Source organism: Polyodon spathula, chromosome 1, assembly GCF_017654505.1.
Source record: "Polyodon spathula isolate WHYD16114869_AA chromosome 1, ASM1765450v1, whole genome shotgun sequence".
NCBI lineage: Eukaryota > Metazoa > Chordata > Actinopteri > Acipenseriformes > Polyodontidae > Polyodon > Polyodon spathula.
In genome coordinates this window covers 26,127,517-26,153,808 of record NC_054534.1, presented here as the reverse complement: position 1 = coordinate 26,153,808, position 26,292 = coordinate 26,127,517, and the positions used below count along the sequence as shown (strand labels likewise).

Genomic DNA, 26,292 nt, shown 5'->3' with positions numbered 1-26,292 from the left:
CAATCTCCTGACTCTTGCTTCTTCTATTCTCGCCACCAGCCAGCCATGGCTGCAATACAACCCTTCCACACTTGGTGGCAGCAGTTATTAATAAAAAGCTAAGTAATTAACCAACTAATGCTAACCCTGGAGCTGCCTCCCAGCTCCTATATATGAATTGCTAATCCATTTTGAGACCACGTTCTGCACAACTCACTGATATAAGAGGCCGAGCAACTTCCCTTGGTCCACTTCACCTGGAATGACCCAGTTACAGTTTAACCTCTCTTAAGATTTGACATGCTACTTATGTTTTTTTACCTCTCCAGCTACAGAAGAAGAGAAACTCTTTGAAGATGCCAGACTAAGACAGCTGTCCAGCAAAACAAAATGGGTATTCAAATCACACCCACAAGACAAACATGGTTTCTCAAGGTTTCCAGGTTTTGGGTGCAGTTAAAACTGGAAGTCATCTTTTAAGGATTCTACGATACCCAGCTGTGTGATATTGTCATTATGGGTGGCTTACCTTTGGATGAACAGAAAACATTAAATTGCTATCATCTGTTAATAAGTGAATAATACAGTGCCTGCATTCTTATATCAGCCTAAGTTTTATATGTTATTTTGACATTTTGCTGAATAAGTTAGACTTTGCCCCTCAACCTGCACTGCTGAGCATGCATTCAGAAATGTTGTTTTGAGGATCTAGGGTCTGCTTAGCTGGCACATACCAGCGCGTTAGAAATCAGTCAAGCAGTCGTAAATACTGGCCCTGGTTAATTATAAGTACTGCATATGAATAAAATAATTGCTGAATGTATAGTTTCTATGCCAAGGTTTCTCCTACAGTAAATTCCTCACTATTGTGTATTGTGAATATGGGCACTGTACCGGGATAGCAATAGGAGACTCAGAAGCTGGAAAGCTGCAGTTTAAGCACTAGAGCACACGTTTATTAATCCCACAGTGGGACAAAACAACCACAAACCAATAAGGCACGAGGGCCCAAATAAAGATGGGAAATGGTGTAACATTTGCATGTACTCTTTATATATATATATATATATATATATATATAACCAGTCAAAAGTTTGAGTACACTTGCTGGAAACTAGGTTTTTTTCATAACTGACAATGTTTTACGTCGTATAAGTTTCTGTAAATACTTGAAAATGAAAACACGTGTTACAATATACAAAACAAAACATAAGGAGTATCAAAGCAATGTTCAAGAAAATTGAAAATTGTCTCTAAATCTTGGATTCCTCAAAATAGCTACCTTTTGCCTTAATAACAGCCTCACAAACACGAGGCATTCGGTTAACAAGTTTCAGCAGAAAATCACCCGACATGTCTTCCCAGCTCTTCTGCAGTAATTCTCAGAGATTTAGGGCACTTGCAGGTAGCTTTGCTTTGACTCTTCTGTCCAGTTCGTCCCATACAAGCTGTATGGGATTGAGGTCTGGAGACTGGACAGGCCAGGTCATTAGGTTGAGTTGTCCTTCACTTTCCTTCTTCTCCAGATAGTTCTTGCACAACTTTGAGGTGTGTTTCGGGTCATTATCTTGCTGAAGAATGAAGGCCTGCCCAACTAGCCGTAATCCTGATGGAATGGCATGCCTCTGAAGTATGCTATGATAGCCATGCAGGTTGAGCTTGCCATGGACTTGGTAAAGATCACCAACTCTGTCACCAGCAAAGCAACCCCAGACCATGACACTGCCTCCTCCATGCTTGACAGTGGGAACCACACATGCAGAACTCATGCGCTCACCCTCTCTGCGACAATTATTTCTTTGCAACAATTCTTCCAGTTAGGCCAGCTTCACGCAATCTCCTCTGAACAGTTGATGTTGAAACATCTGTACTTCTAGTAGCATTTAGCTGAGCTTGTATTTCAGGGGCAGTTAATCGCTGGTTTCGCAGACTTGTGACTAGAATGAACTTGTTCTCTGATTCTGAGGTCACCCTTGGCCTGCCTGACCTTGTTTGGTCCTCATGAGTGCCAGTTTCTTCAAATTGTTTGATGGTCTTGGCCACAGCAGTTACAGACACTTGCAAAGTTATTGCGATTTGTCTTAAAGATTGACCTTCATTTCTTTAAGTAATTACAGACTCTTTTTTCTTTGCTTAACTGAGCATATTTTGCCATTTTCTGCTCCCTTACATTCAGGAATGACAAACTTGTACCTATGCTACCTATATTTATAGTAATCATGGACCCTCACCTGTTAACAATAATTGGTGACAAAATGTTAATTAGGTAACATGCTGGTTAACTCAGAGAACATCTAACAAAGACACTTTTATACTTAGGCCAGTGTTCTAACACCGTGTTTTACACATTTCAGACTTTTAACTGACTTGGGTTTCAGACTGAAATCCCCTTGCTTTGGGTGACCATTTCATTGAAATTGACAAGATTTACATTTTCATTTAAAAATTACATTTTTGAATGCAATTCACTTATGATTATCAACTTATATAAGTACACGTATCATATAATGAAACATTAAGTGTTTATAGACAAGTTTATACAGTTAAAAGCATAGATAATCATGAAAAATCTGGTTTAAAGCAGGTGTACTCTTTTGACTGGTACTCATATATACGGCTCTGGAAAAAATTAAGAGACCACTGCAAATTTTTCTTAAATCAGCATCTCTACATGTATGGCAGCCATTCCATTCCAGTGTCTGTTGAATTCCAACACAGGCACACCTCATTCTACTGAATGAGGTACTGATTAGGGGATCACCTGAACCAAATCTTATTTAACGAGGAAAAGTATAAAAACCACTCCTGTGGTCATCACTATCCTCTTGCAATAGGACCAGCTGGATGGCAAAACAGTGCTAGTAGTACCTCAAAAGTAATTGGAATAAAAAAATAGCTATTGACCATGCCCAAAGAGTTGAAAAGGATAGTTTTGAGTGAGGAAAAGAAGGGTTCAATTCTGGCTTTACTGGCAGAGGGATACAGTTGCTTCCATTCTTAAAATTTCAAAGATGGCGGTTCATAAGAACAAGGTCAAGCAGCGCACATTGGGGACAACAAAGCTACAGACCGGCAGAGGGCAAAAATGACTCTCCGCTGATCGGGATGACCGCCAACTCATTCGAATGTCACTCAGCAACCGTAGGATGACATCAAGTGACCTACAAAAAGAATGGCAAACGGCAGCTGGGGTGAAGTGCATGGCGAGGACGGTTCGAAACAGGCTCCTAGGGGCAGGGCTGAAGTTGTGCAAAGCTAGAAAAAAGCCCTTCATCAATGAGAAGCAACAAAGATCCAGGCTGAGGTTTGCAAAAGACCATAAGGATTGGACCGTAGAGGACTGGAGTAAGGTCATCTTCTCTGATGAGTCCAATTTTCAGCTTTGCCCAACACCTGGTCGTCTAATGATTAGACGGAGACCTGGAGAGGCCTACAAGCCACAGTGTCTCGCACCCACTGTGAAATGTGGTGGAGGATCGGTGATGATCTGGGGGTGCTTCAGCAAGGCTGGAATCGGGCAGATTTGTCTTTGTGAAGGATGCATGAATCAAGCCAAGTACAAGGTTGTCCTGGAAGAAAACTTGCTTCCTTCTGCTCTGACAATGTTCCCCAACTCTGAGGATTGGTTTTTCCAGCAGGACAATGCTCCATGCCACACAGCCAGGTCAATCAAGGTGTGGATGGAGGACCACCAGATCAAGACCCTGTCATGGCCAGTCCAATCTCCAGACCTGAACCCCATTGAAAACCTCTGGAATGTGATCAAGAGGAAGATGGATGGTCACAAGCCATCAAACAAAGCCGAGCTGCTTGAATTTTTGCGCCAGGAGTGGCATAAAGTCACCCAACATCAATGTGAAAGACTGGTGGAGAGCATGCCAAGACACATGAAAGCTGTGATTGAAAATCAGGGTTATTCCACCAAATATTGATTTCTGAACTCTTCCTAAGTTAAAACATTAGTATTGTGTTGTTAAAAATGAATATGAACTTATTTTCTTTGCATTATTCGAGGTCTGACAACACTGCATCTTTTTTGTTATTTTGACCAGTTGTCATTTTCTGCAAATAAATGCTCTAAATGACAATATTTTTATTTGGAATTTGGGAAAAATGTTGTCAGTAGTTTATAGAATAAAACAAAAATGTTCATTTTACCCAAACACATACCTATAAATAGTAAAACCAGAGAAACTGATAATTTTGCAGTGGTCTCTTAATTTTTTCCAGAGCTGTGTATATATATATATATATATATATATATATATATATATATATATATATATATATATATATATATATATATATATACTCTAAGCACACTCTTAAACTCGGGAGACGTTTAAGGAGGACATAAAGATGTTTTGGACTGTCACACCTAGCTTTGGCATAGATTTTTGTGCTATAAATCACTGGGACCCTTGCCAAAGTAAATGGTTCTTTAATGGACCCAGATTCAGTTAGAATGAGTCTGCCCACTAATGATGTGCAAGAGAACCTAGGCTGGAAACCAACTGCTGAAAATTAGTAAATTCTAGCCCACTCCTGTATTTTGGATGGAGAGAGTTCCTCCTAAAATTACCCTCTGTGAGCAACATGAAATGTATCAAGAGAACAGTTATATAGACAGGACCTTTGTTCGTGGTACAGAGCTGACTTTGAACAGCAGCTGAACGCAATCCTTTTCTAAAGTGTGGATGTGACCAGTGCAGATGTGATAAGGGCAGAGGTGAATGACCCCTGACTAGGTCCAAGTCTTACACAGCCTGTAGTCACTTAGTCAGACACTGCTGGATTCTGTTTGAATGTAATAGTCCTGAAGGGATGTCATTTTCACAGTTGAATGTAGACCCACGGAATGTAGAGAGAATTGAATGTGTGGGTTGTGACAGTGGTCATCCAGTGGCATGGGCTCATTTGGGTAAGCTAGAATGCGAGGAGGGTGTTCCTGCCAAACGTGTACAAGTGCTTTGCAGGTATCAAGTGAAGACCCTGGTGGCTCACACCTGCGATGTGAAGAATTGGATGAAAAGGCCTGTTGCAGTGTTTGCAGAACCAGTCCGAGCTGAGCCTAGCACAGAGTTCGAATCTTGCTTGGAACAGGCTGATTTGTTAGACATGAATTGGATGGTCTAAATCAACATGTATTGATTTAAATAATATGATATACTCTTAGTCAATAATCATGGTAATTCTGTATGTACTCTGTTTCAAATAGGTAGAAAATATTACGTAGCTGTTACGTACAGTCTGTGTAAAAGCATGCAGAGGAAGGGTGGGCTGACCAGCTCTTGGCAGACTACCTCGGCTACCCCGGGAGCTAACTTTCTGGAGAAAGCTGCTGAGCTGAGTAAAAAAAGGAATAACATACTGTGAAATAAATATATGCATGTTCTGTTAGTGCAGATGTTTAATGTAGAAAAATAATACAAATCTTGTAATGGAAAAACTAAAAAGACTTAGAAAATGAGTGTACAGGGTAACCGGTTAAAAGAGCAGACTTATAGTCAGGTCTCTTTTTAAAGAAAGGAGTGAGTCTGATTTAAAGACAGTCTCTGATTTAAAAGCAAGTGTTCTACAGTGATGAAAACAGAATAATTGAATCAACAATTTAAAGTCTCAGAACTGCCGCTATACTTCTGGGAGCTAAACAAATGCATAGTTTAAATGACTGGCAGTCATGTATCTTATTTGAAAAAAATATTAATATTTGATATAAAAGGAGCCCCTGAGTTAGAAGTAAGTCTTCTATTTAGATTTCAATAATACAGCTATTAGAATGTTGTATTTAAAAAAACAAGACAATAAAATAAAAATAGTATAAACTCTAACTCTAACAGTAAACTTACTAAAGAAATACAAGCTAATGTTGTAACCTTGATTCCCACCTTTGTGGTACAGGCAGTGTTGGAGATGACTCATTGGTGTTGGCTGATGAAGTGGGATTTTTTCAGATGATCAGCGATTTAACAGCCAAGATCCTCTCTATAATGAGCGCTCTCATTAATATTAATGATAGGAAATACCTATCGGATAACAGAAAATAGCTGTTTATCTTACAATAATCATTTTCTATATATAACATAAATGAATTAGAACCTGGCAGGAAGAGATGGGAATGGAAAGAGTAGGATGTGTTAAAACATTAAGTTGAATATTGGTTTGAAATAAAGAGTATTGAAAAGTAGTTTTTTGTAGTTTTAAAAGGAGTTGACCGGATCCTTCTAGAATGTATCATTAAATGTTAGCTTGCATAAAGTAAGTTCAGGAGGCGTGTAGCAGGGGCTTTCCAATTTCCTGTCAATTAGTTCCTATTTACTATTTAAGCCCTGATCACTTGCACCTTTGCTGTCTAGTGTTTCGTTTTTGTAGCACACGCTCAGACGCCGTCTTTTCGTGTTTCTCCGCTAATCTACACTTCGTTGCCTTTCACCGGAGGTCAATTCTCTGCGCAGCGCTCCCAAGATATTATCAAATATTTTCCTATCTGCTCCGGTACTGTTTCTCATTCAGCTTCTCCATTCGGCTGCAGGAGCTCCAGCGTTAGTCTTTCCTGCTCTTTCCAGCCTCCAGCCCAGCAACAGCACCGTTCAAACCGCAGCTCATCTCGTCCGCGTCTTCATTAGACAAACTGGCCCTCCACTAAAATCTCTAAAGCTCCTTCAACAAGACATCAACATTCCCGTCGTCAGCGTTTGCCTTGCCATTGCTCCTATTTAATCCACCATAAAGATCTGTCAGCTGAACATTCCTTCACTCTTCGCTTGCAATCAAGCACCCTAACTCCGCTCCCAGAGCCAGCAAAATTACCGTTCCTTCTTGGGATCCTGCCCTGAACTTCTATTGGCTACGTTCAACGTTTTAGGGACCTGTCTATTCAGTTTCATGCTCCGTTTCGCCTTGTGGCGGCTTGTGCTTTCGACTCGTCACAACAAGATTCAACAACACTGTTGTTTTGCAACTTTTCCACCAGCGCTTCTCAGGTCGTGGCTACCACGCAACGCCCTCGTTGCGTGACTGCGGGGAGTGGTAAGTAACCATGGTGACCATGCAGCTTAATCTGCACTGCGAGCTCCGTACCTCAGTACTGCAATTTTCTGGCTTGCTTGCTGGTGGGCTCTTACAACTTGCGAGGGCTCGTTCAACTCTCCGAATTGTGACATCTAATACTGCGTTAACGTATTCATATACATGACTGACTGTCCTAAAACATGAAACGAAGATATTAAAATCTAAAAGAGTACGCACTTGTTGTTCTACACCGACAAGGATTTTAATCACAATAACCAAATTCTACCCGGCTTCACTCAAGCCAATGGTTAATTCTAATCACAACCGCTAGATGGCAGTGTAACACCACAAATTCTATACAGTCTCTAAGCTGGTTTGCTATCACCGTGACGCTCACATGCTCCAGCTTTTCTACACATCCCCGCAGTTTGTTGTCATTCTGAGGGATTTACAGGAGAACTCCTCCTCAACCTTTTGTAGCAACTGACATTCTCCAATTTCAACAGTTCCCCTCTTCAAGGACCTGGTCATGAAGCAACCTTAGTCAGCTGTTTGAGATGCTCAGTATCTACCATCATAGTAATGTCCTGCTTTCCTGCATCACATATCCATTCCTGTGACTTATTCCTGTTCCCAGATTCGTGTTTCCTCATCTGGTGCTGCTCCTCCAGTCCTACCAGCTTCATCAAAAGTCAGACTCCATTTGCTAATTTCCACTCTTCTGAAAAGCCGCTTCTCCCCCTACAGTGATTTACCCATGGAGATCAGTTGCCTCTCGGCCACCTTCCATGCTTACTCCATCACTTGGCTGCATACCTCAGGACGGATCAATTCAGTGCGGTCGGTCCACTCACACGTCAAGTATCAAGTTCCCTTTCTCCCTTTTCAAGGTATCTCCACAGCAGGAAACCCCCCCCACTCCTCTCCTCAGACCATCTGTTCATTGATTCCTCTCACTCCTATCATTACTCGCCTCATCTCGAGCAGACCTCCCTCCATTCCTCCGCCCTTGCCCCCAAGCAGACCTCCTTCCTGTCCACCCTCGCCTCATGAGTAGGCCTCCCTCCTCAACTCCACCCTTGCCTCCTTGCATGGCTCCCTCCTCTCCACCCTCTCCTCCAAGCAAACCTCCCTCCTCTTCACCCTCTCCTCCTCTCCACCCTCTCCCCCCCTTGACTCTCCCCTACCCCCCCGCCTGATCACGAATGTGGGGGAACTGGTCCTCCTCTGTAGTAGATTCCTACATTCGTTCACCCTTCCCTGATATAGTTGCTGCTCCTTCTAAAAATGCTAGAATTATCTCTACTCTTCGGAAAGGCTGCTTCTCCCCCTACGAGGATCTACTCATGGAGATCAGTTCCCTCAGCTTCTTGCTTCCCCTCGGTGGGTATTCGTTTATGTGACCTCTCTTCTATTTCCAATTCCTATTTTCCTATTCGGCTGCGCACTTCAAAGACAGACCAACTCCGGCACGGTCAATTCATTCAGCTTTCAAGGACCAAGTGTGCTCTCTGCCCTTTTCAGCAATGTCAAGGTATCTCTCATGCAGGAAACCCTGCCCCCCCCTCCCAGACCCTCTTCTTCAATTCTTCCAGATCCATCGTTACTTGCCTCTGACCATGGAGCACGGTCCTGTTCTGCAGTGGATTCTTATGTTCATTCGTCTCCCTCTGACATAGTTGCAGCCCATTCCAAAATTGCTAGTATGCCTGAAGTGGGGGCTACCTGTGTGCCAGAGCCACTAGAGGTTTCCCTCTAATTAGCTTCAAGGGTTTTTTTCCTCTCCACTGAGCAGCAGGTATACACATAGTCATATCCTACTAAATTTACTAACCATCCTCCTGTTTGTCCCGTTTGTCCTTCTAGTCTTTTGTTTATGTTATGTGCTGGCATGTGCTCTTTTGTTTGTCTCACGGTGTGGGTGATTTGGTGGAGTGCCGGGGGTCCATCCTTTTGGGGGGCAAGTGATCTCACTTCCCTGACCTCAGGGCATGGCTTCAGTTAACCCTTGACCTTCAGGGGGGTTCTCACTGTGTGAGTCAGAGCGGACCCCCGGCCACACTCTGTCCTTTCGCAGCTCCTGCGCTTATCTTGCCTCACTCAAGGCTGTTCTATACTCTGTCTCAGTTCGGGACATGGCTACTCATGCTTGAGTCCCATACTAACCTCTATGCCTTGTTCTTATCTCAGGTCCCAGGCAGCGTGAAGTCTCGGCCAATTGGGGGTCTAACGAGCGCTCCTTTACAGAAGTCTCAGATGCTGGGTACCTCTCCCTCTCTATCTCCTTTCGTGTCCCAGTCTTCCGGGACCATCTTCCTCTGAGGGGCGGCTCCCCGAGTCATAATCCTCATATATGTTTTCGGTTGCTAGGTCTGTCGGCCCTGAGCTCATGTCGGCATCACCGCCCTCAGTCAGTGACCACTTTTGTATCCCATTTCCGGTTGCTAGGCCTTCGGCCCTGAGCTTGTGTCGGCATCGCCGCCCTCAGTCAGTGACCACTTTCTGTATCCTGTCTTCGGTTGCTGGGTCCTTCGCCCCTGCGTTCGTGTCGGCATCGCCGCCCTCAGTCAGTGACCACTTTCTGTCCTAGCTTCCATGTCCACCTTCGCTGGTCTGCTACTAGAGTGGGCCTCGCCTGCTCTTCTATCCTAGGTCCGGTCCTTTCTAGCTGGCACTCTGTCCTACTAACCGCCCCCTTCTACTTCTTCTGCCCTATCTCTACCCCCAGCTCACACCTTGTGAACTCAAAGATAGGAACTGTCAAGGCAGATTGATGATCAGATTTAATTGGGACTCCTGATGTACTCAATGGAGGGAAAGACCTCATTTGATACCATTGATCTTGAACTTGCAAGCTGACGTGGTCCGTGCTCTGAGGATCTCTGAAAAACTGACTGCTGTTCAGAAGTCTCTGCCTTTTGAAGACAGTTCTTATTTTTCATATATCCTACACTCCTACATATACTTTAAGGTAAGCATATATTTGAATTTAATATCTCTTTTATATTGGATGCATTGCTATAAGGTATTGGAATTTTATTTTAGCTGTAGAGAGTGATATATTGAACATTTTAGAATGTAGCTGTGGGTGTATTAGCTTAACTAACTTACTATATTGAGGTACTAATGCTGTTAAACTTGTAAAGGCACCAGATCAGCTGGACTGCTTATTACTTGGGATTTACGGTGGTCTGCACAACCAACCAATTCAATTTCAATTCCAGATGACTTTTAAACAATCACACACACTTATTCGATTTGAAGTTTAAACGAATCAGAGTAGAATCAGTACCCCTTCGGTTTATTAAATGCTCAGTAATGTATTCAGTAGTTCACAGACTACTTTGAATCCCTGCTGACAGGCAATCTGGGCGTTCCAGTGCCTTCACAGGTGTAATAGCATTAGCAGTTCAATACTTTTGCCCTTAGGCCATGCATGCAAAAAGCTAAAAACGCCCACCTCTAAATCCTAAAGCATCCAATATATCACTCTCCAAAGCTAAAACATAAATCCTATACCTTATAGCAATGCATCAATGCAAAAGAGATATAAATTCAAAATAGTTCTTACCTTCCAAAATATATATGGAAGCATAGAATATAATGTAAAGACAGGAACTGTCTTCAAAGGCAAAACATTCTGAAAATAACAGCAATCAGCTTGATCAGAGATCTTCAGAGCATGGACCACACATGAGATCCTCCCAATAGTACTCAAAGGGAAACAAAACCAAACCAGGTAACTACAGCCCCATAAGCCTGACTTCTATTATATGGAAACTTATGGAAACTATAATAAGATTCAAAAATGGAAAATTACCTATATGGTAACAGTATCCTGGGAGACAGTCAGCATGGTTTTAGGAAAGGGAGATTGTGTCTAACTAACCTGCTTGATTTTTTTGAGGATGCAACATTGACAATGGATAATTGCAAAGCATATGACACGGTTTATTTAGATTTCTAGGAAGCTTTTGACAGATTCCTGCATAAGATTAATTCTTAAACTGAACCCAGTAGAGATTCAAGGAAATGCCCCATTAAAGCGTTGTACTTTTTAACTGTTAGACAAAATAGTTACAGAATACTTAAACTGCTGCAATCATCATGAAACACATGTACATGGATTAGGGAGTGGTTAACATGTAGAAAACAGAAAGTACTGATTAGAGAAGAAACCTCAAAACGGAGCAAGGTAACCAGTGGTGTACCACACGGATCAGTATTAGGTCCTCTGCTCTTCCTAATCTACATTAACGACTTAGATTCTGGTATAGTAAGCAAACTTGTTACATTTGCAGACAGCACAAAAATAGGAGTGGCAAAACACTGATGCTGCAGCAAAGGTCATTCAAAATGATCTAGACAGCATTCAGAACTGGACAGACACATGGCAAATGACATTTAATGGAAAAAAGTGTAAGGTACTGCACGCAGGCACTGCAAATGTAAATTATAAATACCATATGGGAGATACTGAAATTGAAGAAGGAATCTATGAAAAAGATTAAGGAGTTTATGTCTTCATCTAGACAATGTGGGGAAGCTATAAAAAAGACCAACAAGATGCTCTGATATATTAGTGAAAAGTGGTGAATTTAAATCAAGTAATGTTAAAACTTTACAATGCATTAGTAAGACCTCATCTAGAATATTGTGTTCAGTTCTAGTCACCTTGCTACAAAAGGACATTGCTGCTCTAGAAATAGTGCAAAGAAGAGCGACCAGAATTATTCTGGGTTTAAAAGACATGTCATATGAAGACAGGCTACAAGAATTGAAGCTATTCAGTCTTGAACAAAGAATACTGTGTGGTGATCTGATTCAAACATTCAAAATTCTAAAAGGTATTGACAATGTTGACCCATGGGACTTTTTTGACCTGAAAAAGAAACAAGGACCAGGGGTCACAAGTGGAGATAAGATAAAGAGGCATTCAGAACAGAAAATAGGAACCACTTTTTTACACAGAGAATCGGAGTCTGGAACCAACTCCCCAGTAATGTTGTTGAAGACGACACTCTGGGATCCTTCAAGAAGCTGCTTAATGAGAATGTGGGCTCAATAAGCTACTAAATGGTCTACCATGTGGTAGTAGGTTTGTAAACTTTATTATGTTCTTATGTTCTTAACTTTATCAAGTTGAGCAATAGGATTTTACTTTGCTTTTTATAGAGTTTTCGCTTCGCCTCTTATGTCAGTAGTCTTAATTAAATCTTATACATTAATATGCCTTGACAGCTCCTGTCAAATGAATAACATTTTCAAATACATCCAGTAGTTCTTTCTATAAGATTAATTGCCCATCATCCCATAGTCCACCTCCCCTACATTTCCAAAATATGTGATGTGAACTTTTCAACTGCTGTTATTCTCTTTTGGTAGTTCCTCAATACAGCATCTAAGTGAATACAATACAAGTATTTATAGACATAAATAAATCATATAGAGAGATGTGTTTTAATCTATGACACCTACTCTGTTGAATTATTCCAACCTGGGTTTAATATATACTTCCATTTCAACATTAAAAACATCCTCCACAGTAGGTTGGCTTTATTCCATGTATAGATGTGGTTTAACAATTAACAAAGTCATATTGAATTAAATATGCTAGAAGGTTCATAGCAAACTTCTGAGTCTACAATTATAGATCCAATTATTTTCACTTAAATCCAGGCTATCAAAAACATAGTCAAAATGTAAGAGTCCCATATTAGCTATTCAATGCTTTAAAATAAACATGACCTCCCTCTTTGTTTTTACAAAAAATCCTGTTCAGGCAAGTTTCAGACCTGCTGCTTTCCTGCCAAGGTCAATTTTTATTAATAGGAAACTCTACTGTGAGCATTTTCCCAACTGTATTGCATTCTTACTAAATCTAAACATGTTTTTGTTTTACCAGGTAAAATTTTTATAATTTAATCAAGCCAGAGATAGTTCACCATATACTCCTTTTCCTGTACCAGAAGGTATTTCTTAAAAAGATAATTTATCCTCGAAACCTTGGATTTCAAACTGCTGACGAGTAAGTCTAGCTTCAGTTGCCAAGAGTGAGTGTCTCCAGTCTCCTACATATGGTGCTGCCTTGCTTCAAGCAAAGACAAGGTTACCAAATTCATTACATTCTCTTTGACAGACCTGCTATATGCTTACCACAGACTGGTACCATTATGCTTTGGCTGAAGTTTTTACTTTAAGTAATACTTTATATTCTCTTAGTTTCAAACTATTACAGTTCTTCTGTTATAATAAAACATTTACACTTCTATCCTGTTTGAATTATTCTAGAATACCTGTGTTTAGCTTAAAGACTACTTTCAGATCAAGCTTACTTCTTTTTTCTAAATAAGAGACTTGACTGTGAACATTTGAGTTAATTAAATGAGATGCTTGTTTCTGCCTTTCTCTTCAATGTTATAAGCCTTGGCACCTGTAGCTCAGACAGGGACAAGCTTAGTTCATTTCACAGGTGTTTTTTTGTTGGTTTGACCCCAACAGCTCCCTTTTTACTCAGACTTACAAATATCCAATAATATTTATATATATATATTCTATATATCTATATCTATATCTATATATATATATATATCTTTATATATAATATATTGTCTTATTTTGTCTAATCCTTAGGATGTTGGAAGAGTACAATGATTCTCATAGACTAATAGAGTACATTATAACAATTATTACAACATTTTAACATGCATGCAGTTTCACAAATGTTCAATTTGTATCCCAAAGATCAGCCTCCTTCCAGTAGCGGTCACAGTCTCAGGCCAGTTTCTGCTCTCAGTGAGTCTTTCAAAGCCACTGCAGGTGTGGGTGACAGTCTTTAAAAGCCTGATTCCTGCAAAAACTTAAATCTTGTTAGCAGGGCTCCCATCTCTACATTCTCATTCTCATCATCAGGAGGAAGGCTTCAAATAAATTAAGCTGTTTCTATCAAAGAGCCATCCATCTCTGCCGCATACGCCTTTCACTCAGAAAAGGTGCTCACACCCTGTGCAAGGGAAGACGGGTTTTAGGGTCACTCGTGACAATGGCCACACCTGTGATTGCTGGCAGGGACCGATTTAACCCCATCCATGCCAGCCTTACATCCCCACACCCACACAGGCATGACTAGAGATATGAAGTTGAAATATCTATTCACTGAGTAGAAACAGTGAATTCTTAATAGTACTGGGGTATTTTCACAAAACCACTACATAACTAAACTTGGAATTCTGCAAATGGATGACCTTTTATTATTTTATTTTTTTTACATATATTATTGGTAATTCAGGACATGTAAATATTTCAAATTCACCACTATATATAAACCGCTGCAGCCTGTGCTTTAGGTCACATGGTATGATTCCATGCAGACGATTGGAGTGAGTTTGAACTAGCAGCAGCAACATCATCCATAGTGTTGTCCGTATATTATCCCAAAAGAAATTCTAAAACAAACCCAAAAAACAAATAACTTAGAGATATTCAACACAAGAAGGAGGTGGATTGGAGCCATAATGTTCCTAAGTGCTTATAAGCAATAAGAAAATGGATTTGAAAACACTTGTATTGTGACGACATTAGATCCTGGTAAAAGTACAGGGGTTTGCGCTGATCAAGTATGATCAGGTTCAACACTTCTGTTGTATTGCTCTTGTGGATTTCAGTACTGTGCAGTGTAGTATGAATGAACTTTGGGACTGTACAGGTTAAATACAGTATGTAACTAAACCTCACTGGACAGATTTTTTTTCCAGGAATTAAGTATTCATTAGCACATTGGCCAAGTCTAGATAAGCAGGCTGCTAGGGGTGTGGTCCTTACAATCAGGTTTCCATTGACTTCAGAATCCAGTAGTATTAATCCGATTACTCTCCTGTATCCAGTTAGTAACAGGCATTCCGTTCATATTTGGTTAAACGCATAAAAAAAGAAAAAAAAAAAGCAGCTGCGACCTGCCTTTCCCAAACACAGTTACCAACTGTAGTTCAGCAGAGCTGCACCCTCGAGAACAGAATGCTGAACTACAGTATCGACACGGAGTGCCAGGGCAATGTGACAGGCAATGAGACAGCAGAGTACGAACCGTCTGATGACAGATTAAGCTTTGCTTTCAGCGTTGTACTGACCGTCATGCTGGCTCTGGTGGTGTTTTCCTTGGGGTGCATGCTGGAAGTGGGCAAGCTGTGGTTTTAAATTCGGCGACCCTGGGGCATCATTGTGGGGATTGTGTGCCAGTTTGGGCTGATGCCCCTCATTGCATACCTCCTGTCTGTGGGCTTCTCTGTGAAGCCGGCGCAGGCTGTTGCTGTTCTCATCATGGGATGTTGTACCGGGGGAGTCATCTCAAACATTATCACCTACTGGATTGATGGAGACATGGACCTCAGGTATAGGCCCTTATAAAAGGGCACCATGGTATTTTTGTGGTCTTATGTTTACCCTGGTTTGCCATGTTTGTTAATATGCTTTACCTTATCCCGTTATTCTTTACAATGCTTACCTAGGCTTAACCATAGTTTCAGTGTGCTTTGTTACACTTTGCTATGCTTTTACTTTTATAAGGGGGAACATTTTTATATACATTAAGATATGGACAAAAACTACTTTTGTGCATTTTCATTTACTTTTTACTGTAGATTAACAAAATCATTTATCGGAAACTCAAGCATTATTTCCTTAATAATAGATGACACATCTGATGGTTATTTTTTGCATACAGTTTTTAAAACATGGGAATGTTAATTCTACCAGGTTCAATATCTAACAGAAAAGTGTTGAGTTTTAAAAGTCACACGTTGAATTGGCTGTTGGGGGCATACCTGTAATGGCTTCTCTATGTAATTTACTTGACTTGCTTGTTTCAGCATTGCCATGACAAGTTGTTCAACGGTGCTGGGAATGGGGATGATGCCATTGTTTCTCTACATCTACACACAGTCCTGGGTCCAGACAGGCAGCATTCAAATACCATACCTGAACATAGGTAAAGAAGATGACTCAGGTTATTTTTTTTTAATTAAATTATAGAAGGTATTTGCTATAGCTGAATATATGATTGTGTATCAGAGGATTTTTTTTTTTTAAATTACTATCTTGGTACAGTGGCAGAACCACCATTTTAAATATAAGGTAAAGTTATTTTGTTGGGTCAATATAAGGCTGTTCCCTAACCAGTACTGTTTTGTATTAAAATGTATAGCACATGTCATGAAGTAGTAGCAGAAAGGCATGCCATTAAACTTAAAATGACCAGTTCTTCCAGTTGTATTAATACAGGCTAATCTACACGGACACACAATATCCCTTACAGATTATGGAGTTACAAGGGTTTATTTATTGTTTAATGCAATATCAGTGTATTTGTGGTAACACAACGACAGTAACCTGCCTTCAGTTTAACATGTCCCATGCTATATGTTGTGGTCCAGTATAGGACAGCAAGTACAGTACTTAACGTATTTTAATAGAACAATAACTACATAAAGCTGTATAATGAGATGCCTATTTCTTAATTTGTTTTCATTCATTGCACAAAAAACCGTAGGCATGTAGAATACATGGTGAATTATTCTTATCCTCTAAACTTCTGTGTTCTAATCTTATTATACACAGCTAGTGCTCTCGTGATTTACATGTCACCAGAAACCCTTGATAGAATTACAGTCTTATTGCGCACAGCTGGGTGAACTTTACTCCTTATATCATTTTGTGGAACAGTTTTGACAACTCACATGTGAATTATTATTGTAGTGTGTTGGATGAACGGATATTTTTGTGAAAAGTAATTGCACTCTAATGCATGGTGTACTGCATGTATATTTGACTCTGCAGTCAGAAGAATTGCTAGTTTAGCAGATCTCAATTTGATTTGCTTTCCTCGCTCAGGTTGCTCGCTGGTTACCTTGATTGCACCCGTGAGCTGTGGCGTGTTTGTAAATTACAAGTGGCCGAGGCTGGCAAAAATAATCCTGAAGGTACTACAGTAAATGCTTGCCTTTGTTTGTGACAAGCTTTCGAAATGTCCTTTCTCTCTGCTTACAGATATGGCCAAACATTTTAATTAATTAAAAAAATAACTACATGAACATAATTTAGATCTTTCACTTAAACTCATGTAATCAAAGAAATTACAGTGATATTGCAAAAGTCTACCAGAAGCCATAATAGTACTACAGTATTTCATGTTAGATTTCGAACTGTCAAATTTTTTCAATTTTGTTTCTTTGGTTAACAAGCATTTTACCTCTTAAAATAAAAAAAACAGGAGTTAATTAATGAATAAACGATTTGAAAATATGGCTAGATAATCTTTCTTTGTTACATTTTTGATCATCTTATTGTCATACAAGTGAAGGCACTGCTCTGTGCCATGTTTTGCATACGTTTCACTTGACTAGTAAATCTGTATTTTCCTCTGCCGTCTCTAGGTGAGCTCTGTAGCTGGCTGTTTGCTAATCATTGTTGTTGGCACTGCCAGTGCTGTGCTCTATAAAGGCTCGTGGAACACTGACACATCGGTTCTGATTATAGGGATTATCTACCCTATGATCGGGTACACGTCTGGATTTCTTTTGGCGGTTAGTGTGAGACAACCCTAGCAAAGGTAAGGGAAGTACACCCACAACTATAAAACACTCCACAGTGGTACTGCTGTACACACTAAAACAGTACATGAAACTTATAGTGCAGTGTTTCTTTAGGTATTTCTAAACCGATAAGGGTGCAAAATTTTTTCCAAGTTTAATTGGATTACAGTTTTAAGTAAATATTAACTACAATTTAAATTCACTACAACACTGTATTGCAGTATTGTATATGGTGCAATTAAAAGCTTATAATAATGTGCTACTGATTCAGCTGCCCTCCTACTGGCCCTATGGTATACAGTACTGATCAGCATATACTGTATTACTCTAACCTTATCAACTAGTGGTTAGAAATATTTGATCAGTATGCATTGTGAGCAGGAGCATTGTCATGCTATAATACGTTAGTAACACCGTTATTATCCAGAACACAGTCTTGAGGCCATGTGGGCTTTTTTTCTTTAATATCTGCATTGGTCCAGTATATACAATACAAACAAGAAGCTTGTTCAAACCACTGTCCCACTACTTGCTGGAAGATGTGTATCCAATGTTTGGTTTGCTAGCAGTGTTGTTGCTAAACTTTCTGACTCCTCAAAGCAGGAGGATCTAGTGCTGGCTTTTGTTTTCACAGGTGCCGGACCATCGCTATGGAAACAGGAGCTCAGAATGTACAAATCTGTTCCACGGTGCTTCAGCTTTCTTTTCTGCCAAAGCAGCTTGTTCTCATGTTCACATTCCCAATCATCTACGGGTCGTTTCAGCTTTTGGACGGACTGGTGATTGTTGCAGGTGGGTGTTGTACAAGTGATTTAAATCAGCAGTTAATGTCACAGTCTGCACTTTATTGTAAAAAATCTATCAACTGAAGACCTCTTTTTCTTGGTGTTAAGACTTAGCAGCAGAGACGTTAACAAGCTAAGTGATCCCAACCCATAGGGGTACAAAGGTCAACTTGTGAACACCCAGCCTTTTGAATTGTTATGAAACAAAGTGATTTAAGAGTTTAAAAGGATGATGGTGATGTGCTCCCGCAATAGCTATCCATAACCAGTTCTCAAAACTTGATACAATCTACAGCCTTTAACAATATTATTCTTTTTTTGGTTGCAGTGTATCAGATATACAAAATAATATTCCAGAATAACTCTGCAGATAAGCCCATGCAGGAAGCTGCTGTTATGAAAGATTCAAGTGTGAATGATCTACATGGAGAACTCAACATAGCATTTGAGAATGAACAGGCTGCCTGCAACAACTCAAATCAAGAATCAGAACACAACCAAACAGGAGAAGAAAAAACACTGGAAAACACTCAAGTGTAAATTGGACAGGTATTGTTTTACAATAAAACCACAGCGCCCCCCCCCCTTCAACATCTTAATGCTTTAATTAAAATGCAATATGGTATTTTGCTGTACTAATATAACAAGGACCAGGGATCACAAATGGAGATTAGACAAAGGGGCATTCAGAACAGAAAATAGGAGACACTTTTTTACACAGAGAATCGTGAGGGTCTGGAATCAACTCCCCAGTAATGTTGTTGAAGCTGACACCCTGGGATCCTTCAAGAAGCTGATTGATGAGATTCTGGGATCAATAAGCTACTAACAACCAAACGAGCAAGATGGGCCGAATGGCCTCCTCTCGTTTGTAAACTTTCTTATGTTCTTATGTTCTGATTGTGTATGCTCAGTATCACTTACTGCAGTAAAAAAAAAAAGGCTAGTATTGGTCTGTAGCTCTGTAAACTCTAGTTTGTATCAGGAGCCAGTCTGGACAGATGGTTAAAGTCCAGGGCTTGTAACCAAAATGTCACTGGTTCAAATCCCACTGCTGACGCTGACTGACTCACTGTGTGACCCTGAGCAAGTCACTTAACCTCCTTGTGTTCCATCCTGTGGATGAGATAAAAAACCAATGTTAAATCAATGTCTTATTGTAAGTGACTCTGCATATGATGTACAGTTATCTCTGTAAAGCACTTTGTGATAGTGGTCCACTCTGAAAGGCACTATATGAAGATATTATTACTATTTACAGCACAAGCACTACTGCACTTACTTAAGTCTGGTGACCATGTATGTGTTTTGAATACCGTGTACATTGTTTGGGACTGCCCCATGAATGAAATATACAGAGCAGTACACATCGTTGTGTATTGCCTGTATCGCATTATTATTATTTCTGTTGGTCAGTTTCGACCCCTGGATTATAAACAGGCATCACTTCACCAGAACTGCGTTGTTTGTCTTTGTTTGGAGCACTGCAACCCACTTTGCCACAGCCGGTAATAATGTTTTTGATACAGCCAGCGTGCCCTAAAGGACAATGGCCATATTGACTTTCCTAATAATTTCTGGAAACACTATCCATATACCTAAACAGAAACATGTATTTAACAATATAAATAACACAAGGTATGACACAGGCCCAGTTTTTGGGATGGTCCTTCTGTTAGAGGAATATGACGTCAACACGAGTGAGAAAGCCTTGAGGCATTTTTAACATTTCTAGAACCTTTAATTACAATGTAATATGGTATTTTGCTGTACTAATATAACAAACTGTGGGTGAATATTACTTTAAATGATTATGTTTTGCACAAAATGTAAGAATTGGCTTTCAGGGCTCATCCGCCGTGCCTCATAAGGTTAATATTAAAACACGGTTTTGAGAAGGAACATTGCATTCCAAAAAAAAAGCACATCTCATTTGCTTATGTAATGTCCTTCAATATAAGATCATGCATAGGGGTTTGTCAGACCTCAACATGAATAGAAGGCAGGATGCATTATATTTTATCCACCTATCACACAAAAAAATAATTAAATCAGCTCCTTCACTTATGGACTTTAACACTAGAACCGCTATGCAGGTCAGCTTGACCCATTTTGCATTTAATTCAAATCGTATGTGTATGTCCATTTCTGACACTTCCTAAATATATGAATTAAATATCATGACAGCGTTTGATAGCCAGAATCTCAAAAATGATAAAGTTATAAACAGTTCTACCTAGAACTGCCATGTGGGTCAATGTGACCCATGTATTAAAATACATGTCTTCTTTTTTTATATAATATAAGATAGTCTATTTTTTTTTTGTAGACTGATTACGAAACAAAGAGTGCTATGATAGCGGATTTGTCAAGATGTCAACTTAGTAAAAGCCTAGTTGTTTATTTTTCAATGTATCTGGGAGACAACAATTCTTCATTTTGCTCCAGAAATGCAACTGGGAATATATCAGAAGGAAATATTGAATCTTGAAAGTAGTCATTTTGATTGTAATACGACAAACTGCAATGAGATGCACACAGCAAACTGAAATGACAGGTTGGATAAAAACGTATGTGCCTAATATGAAAGATATGTTATATATTCTTTTTTATATTACTTTTAGAACATTTAGGTTTTACAGGTTTTTATGTAGCAGTTTACACGTGTTTGCACAATAGGGTTCAATGGAACTGCGTCTGTGTTTACAACACAGCTCCTGGAGGCAGGCACAGTCAGCTGGCAGACACGTCCGCTCCTCCATAGAGTACAATGCAGCTGTCATACAGATAGTGTTATATTTCCTTTTTATGTAGTATTATAAACAATGATTTTGGTTTTATAGTTTTGTGTGTACATATACCCGTTTACACCTGTACACTGGTATACATGTTTCTTTTGAAATGCATATTTTATTATATTTTTTCACTCTTTGTAGTTCTGCTGTATATGCGCTCATTATAAAAATATAGCCTTGTATGTTTCATTTTTCATTTATATATGGTATTTCTGTGATGCAAATGTTAGATATGATGTTCATGAATAAAACTTTTCAATTGTATCCGATAGTATGTCTTTCATTTTCATAACAAAGCAATTAAAAAATGTATGGGTCAAAGTGACCCGCGTGGCAGTTCTAGGTAGTTCGAAAATCTGGCAGTTCTAGTGTTGAGACCAGTGCCTTATCTATTCATAGTTTAAACTGTTGGCTATACATAATTGTTAAACAGTTGGATTATGCAAATACAATGGGAAAAAAAAATGCAAATATATATCTTGCGCACTATTACAGTTTTGTTAAAGGATTCATCAGTTTATCTGTAATGTAATCCCAGTGCTCACTCTCAGGGTTCTGGGTCACTTTGCTTTTATAACATCCCAAATTCTGGGCCGATGTGGTTTTCAGATAACGTCCCAAATTCTGGGACACTTTGCTTTTCCGAATTCAGCACAGTTTTTGGGATATTCTGCTCAGCTGACATCTGAGTTTCGAAGTAATGCATGCTCAGTTTAGCATAAAAAGTGCGCAAGAACTGTATCATGAATTCATTTAAAACTAACTTTTAGTACATTAATCAAACTTAATATATATTTTTTTCTTCTCCCCAGAAAACATTTTTTTTTTTTTATGAAGAAAAATTAAGTAGGCGTTTCCTTTATTAAAGGCTAATATTAAAATACATTTTTGAGAAGGAACATGGTATTCCAAAAAAAAAAAAAAAAAAAAAAAAAAAAAAAAAAGACATCTAATTTTCTTATGTAATGTCCATCAACATATTGTAACGTTTCAGGTTCTTTTTGGAACAGAAATGACACTGCAACCATGAGTAGATGAAGGCTCAAGCGGTTTTTCCCACTTGGACATACCGGCCATAAAAGGGTGAACTGCAAGAGTGATAGAATGACATGTTAATTTTATCAATCTGTGTGACCTACTTAATGTCTAGATTGATACTTTATTGTAGTTGATGCTTCCAACAATCCATAGCTATTCCTGATATTGATAGAATACCACAGGTAAATCAGGGGTCTCCAACCGTGGTCCTGGAGAGCCCCTATCCAGCAGGTTTTACAGGTGTCTTTACATCATCAGTGACTAAAGATCTGGAACACCTGTTAATCTTGACTAATTAAGCCACTAATTGGTTCAATTAAGTAATAGAGATTGGTCTAAACAAAAACCAGCAGCCAAAGTAGCTCATCAGGACCAGGGTTGGAGACCCCTGGGTTAAATGTATCAGGGTTCTCCACTCCTGCTCCTGGTTCCTTCCAATAAGCACTTAATTGATCCAATTAAGTAATTTAGGGTACAGTTGGAACAAAAACCAGGGAGGACACCGGCCCTCCAGGACCAGGATTTTAATTCAAACGCACAATAAATCTCCCCTATTGTTTCTTGCTAATTCTGCATTTGTTATGTGCAAGCTGTGTGTAGTGTTGCGATTACACCGTTCTTACAATGACTGTAAAGTGATCAGTTTTGTTCAAGGAATGTATAGTTAGAAACACGTTTCAGCTTGTTCCATCATTGTCAGATATCTGTGATGTAAAAGAAATTGAAGTGGTTTAACAATGTTAATTACAGCTTTAAAAAGCAGGTAGAGTAGCAAGCCTATTTATAAACAACCTGTCTTGCATTTTGTGTTTACCCACAGCTGAGTATGTGATAAGAAGCTGCTAAATAAAAATAAAATAAATAAAAAAGCAACAGCAAACTTGCTGCGCCCTCTACCCAAGGGGGGCACTGACAAGCAATGGATTTTGTTCACAAATGGAGGGTTCTGAAACTCCAGGTACAATTAGAGAGCTGCTTATGCTACCAGCTTGCACGCATTTTACTATCCTACTGTACATAGGCAACATTTCCCAAAAGGAAAATCAGAAGATATTTCTCAAAAAAGATACCTTAGCCCCATGCATGTGTCATCCTTGAATAGTATGCTAATGATTATTAAATATATTCTTACCTGCTTGTTCTCTTCAGATCTGCATTATATGTTTTCCTTTAGTACTGCCTCTCTCATCGTATTGCTTGCTGATGAGGAACAGACCAAGCATTTAAACAAGGGCAATACTACCTGGTAGGTTTGAATCATGTGCAGTAAGGCCTTGACACACTAGCACTTTTTTAGTGCAATTCATATAAGCTATGCTTTTGAATTGAGCAACCTGTACTGGCAAAGGGCTAGTCACAGAATTATGGCTTGGGACTTGGCAATGAAAACACTGAAAGCTTGGATAGCAATGAATTGGAACTTGATTGGGGTAGCTGTAGAACTTATTGATGAAACCTCCATTACTGATGACAGTGATGATTGAAAAAAAAAAAAAAAAAAAAAAAGGTATACTGGTGGTTTCTTATTGACTTCTGAATTACAGTAATATAAATGCCACTGTTATAGTGCTGCAGGTGTACTGCAGTGGCATCGTTACTGAGCTTGTATCGGCACATTTCATAAGCTGGCATGATTCACCAGTAGTACATTGTGCCTTTTTGGTGTTTGCTTTATTATATTTCATTAAACCAAAAAAGGAATCAGTTAAAGCCTTCGTGTTTAATCATATAATTAATCAATTACATCCTCTTACAAATAAATAAAATACCTGAATGAAAAACAAACTACTATTTAACCACAACAGCAACAATTAAAAAGTGGGGTTTACCTTCTATACTCACAACGCCCTTTTCAAAGCAGTGCTTGTTTATTTCACAGCACAGTTCTTACAATGCCGTCAATACTAGAATATCAGAATCCTCCTTAATTACCAGAAAACAACACCCACGTTCGTGGTTAACCCATGTCAGCTTAAGAATAGAGTGGCGTGAAGTGAATGACTGTTTAGGTATAATAGTGCTACTATCATTGCATGCCTACTGTATATTTATTTTTGTTTTGGATCAATTCCCCCAAAACGAAAGCAATGAATCACACACATTTACTGTATATTGCATGCAGTACTGAACTAGTGTAGTCTTTTATTTACAATGCCAATGTTCAGTAAATGACATGTTAAAACATACACAATTAAATTTTTATTTTTTTTTAATAAATATGTACATGTAGCTTTAAATGACCTCTTCCTTTGATTGGTAACCGCAGGAAGCACTTAATAAACTTACAATGCAAATACTGCTTTCGTCTTCTATCCAGGCAGTGTTAGCTTCATCTTAACAAGATGATATTGACGCATTTCTATTAACAGGTTTATATACATAATGATGTGCATTTTATTCCATATTAATAAAATCTTACATTTATCTTTTCAATTTTACCACAGATTCTTAAAATATCATTTTTACTTGTGGTTACATCTTGCATGAAATCTACTCTTAATTACGAGCATACTAAGACTTATGTAGTTTAAGGACTGCAGTTTTTTTTTTGTAAAGGTTTTAAGGACTTCTCAGATTTGTTATAGAAACTTGAAAATCTGTTAGAAAAGCAAGACAATGACTATCTATCTATCTAAAGGGCTGTCAATCACAGTTAACTTCCGTCTTGTCCCTCTTAAGCCTGAGACAGTCAGACAGGCGCGGCACCGCTGGGCATTTTCATGGTGCAGTACCACTAGTCTGCACCCGGATACACAGGAGCGGTATGCACTCGCGTTACAGTAGTTGTCAGTACCACACCGTAGGCAGTTTCCTTCAATATAATTTATATATATATGGCCAAAAGTTTTGCATCACCTAGCATAAATTATGATGCAGAAATAATAATAAAAACACAAAAACAAACAAAACCCACCTCTATATCAACATAATTCTGTTGTTTTATTTAACATCATGTAATCTAAGAAACTACAAAATGGTATCTCAAAAGTCTACAATAGTGTACAGTATTTCATGTAAGATTTCGAAATGTCACATTTTTCAATTTTTGGAAAACTACAAAAACGATTTGAGTTGTGCTGCTCAGTGGCACCGTGGGACTAGCGGTATCGTCCCACAATGATCTGTCCAACACCATATGAAAGCAATGCCAGCGATACAAGCAGCAAAATGCTTCGCGTTCTACACCGCGCCTGTCTGTCTGTCCCGGGCTTTAGCATAAGTCATTCATTCAGTAATTTATTTCTTGTGGTACCATTTTAATACACTCGAGTGCATGTCAGGATTGAATGAGTGTTGTTATCGTTTGAATATAAAATTAATCACAGAACCGCATTATGTAACAAAGCACTCACACTGAAGGATTTCTGAATGGGAAGTTTTTAAAAACTTTGATGGTTCATTGGATCGAAAGAGGGTTACTTGTATCTAGTGTCAAAGTGAGTTCCAGTATCACAGAAGTGTATCTAGACTGCCTCCCACCTGTGTGCTGCTAAACGTGTTTTCCCTTCTCAAAATATAGTCTAGTAGTAGTTCTGCTATAGACAACAACACAACAAATGAAACCTGTCAGTTTCGACAGAGTACTCTTAGAAATTCAGGCTCGTTGCAAACCCTTGAATCAAGGTCAGTACGATACTATAAGCAGTGCTGCTGGATAGCTACTGACCGCAGCCCCGTTAACATTGCTTTGTTCTATTTCAAGAACCACATTTATTTTAAACAATATTATTTACAATTACGGAGGATATAACTATTACACAGTGAATGTTTTTTGTTCTATTTAGGCAATTTCAAGTTATTAATAAAAGAGAACAAATTATTATTTTTTTAAATGGCAATGAAAATCAGTTTAAGAGTAAAGGATACTATAAAGGAAAATGATCATTTTAAATGCAGTAAGGTGCTACAAACAGGGACCAACAAATAGGAATCCAGAAATAGGAAAATAAGATTTTTATGCTGGGTTGTCTTACGGATGATGATAATAATAATAGCATCAGTAATAAAACAAATTTAAATGAGATGTATGCAATAATTGTATCAATTAAAACTAAGATTAATCACAATTATTTTTTTAATCGCTTGACTGCCCTAATA

At 38.9% G+C, this 26,292-nt stretch overlaps 2 protein-coding genes across 3 annotated transcripts; both read left to right on the top strand.

Moving 5' to 3' along the window:
* The first annotated feature begins 14,918 nt into the window (after window positions 1–14,918).
* Window positions 14,919–16,976, top strand: LOC121317559 (solute carrier family 10 member 6-like). The gene is given in 3 exon segments (XM_041253674.1): window positions 14,919–15,377; window positions 15,855–15,973; window positions 16,876–16,976. Coding segments are annotated over 3 exon segments (594 nt in total). The 5' UTR covers window positions 14,919–15,003.
* A 456-nt stretch (window positions 16,977–17,432) lies between these two features.
* On the top strand, window positions 17,433–19,035 carry LOC121294666 (solute carrier family 10 member 6-like). 2 transcript variants are annotated; one of them, XR_005946816.1, is made up of 3 exons: window positions 17,433–17,593; window positions 18,211–18,368; window positions 18,690–19,035. XR_005946816.1 is itself a non-coding variant. In XM_041218670.1 (2 exons), exons 1-2 carry the CDS (start codon window positions 18,227–18,229, stop codon window positions 18,899–18,901), a joined length of 354 nt encoding a protein of 117 aa, XP_041074604.1. In that variant the 5' UTR covers window positions 17,433–18,226; the 3' UTR covers window positions 18,902–19,035. The 2 variants fall into 2 exon arrangements, 1 of the variants encoding a protein (XP_041074604.1); XM_041218670.1 differs by having other exon boundaries at window positions 17,433–18,368.
* The last annotated feature ends 7,257 nt before the right edge of the window (window positions 19,036–26,292 follow it).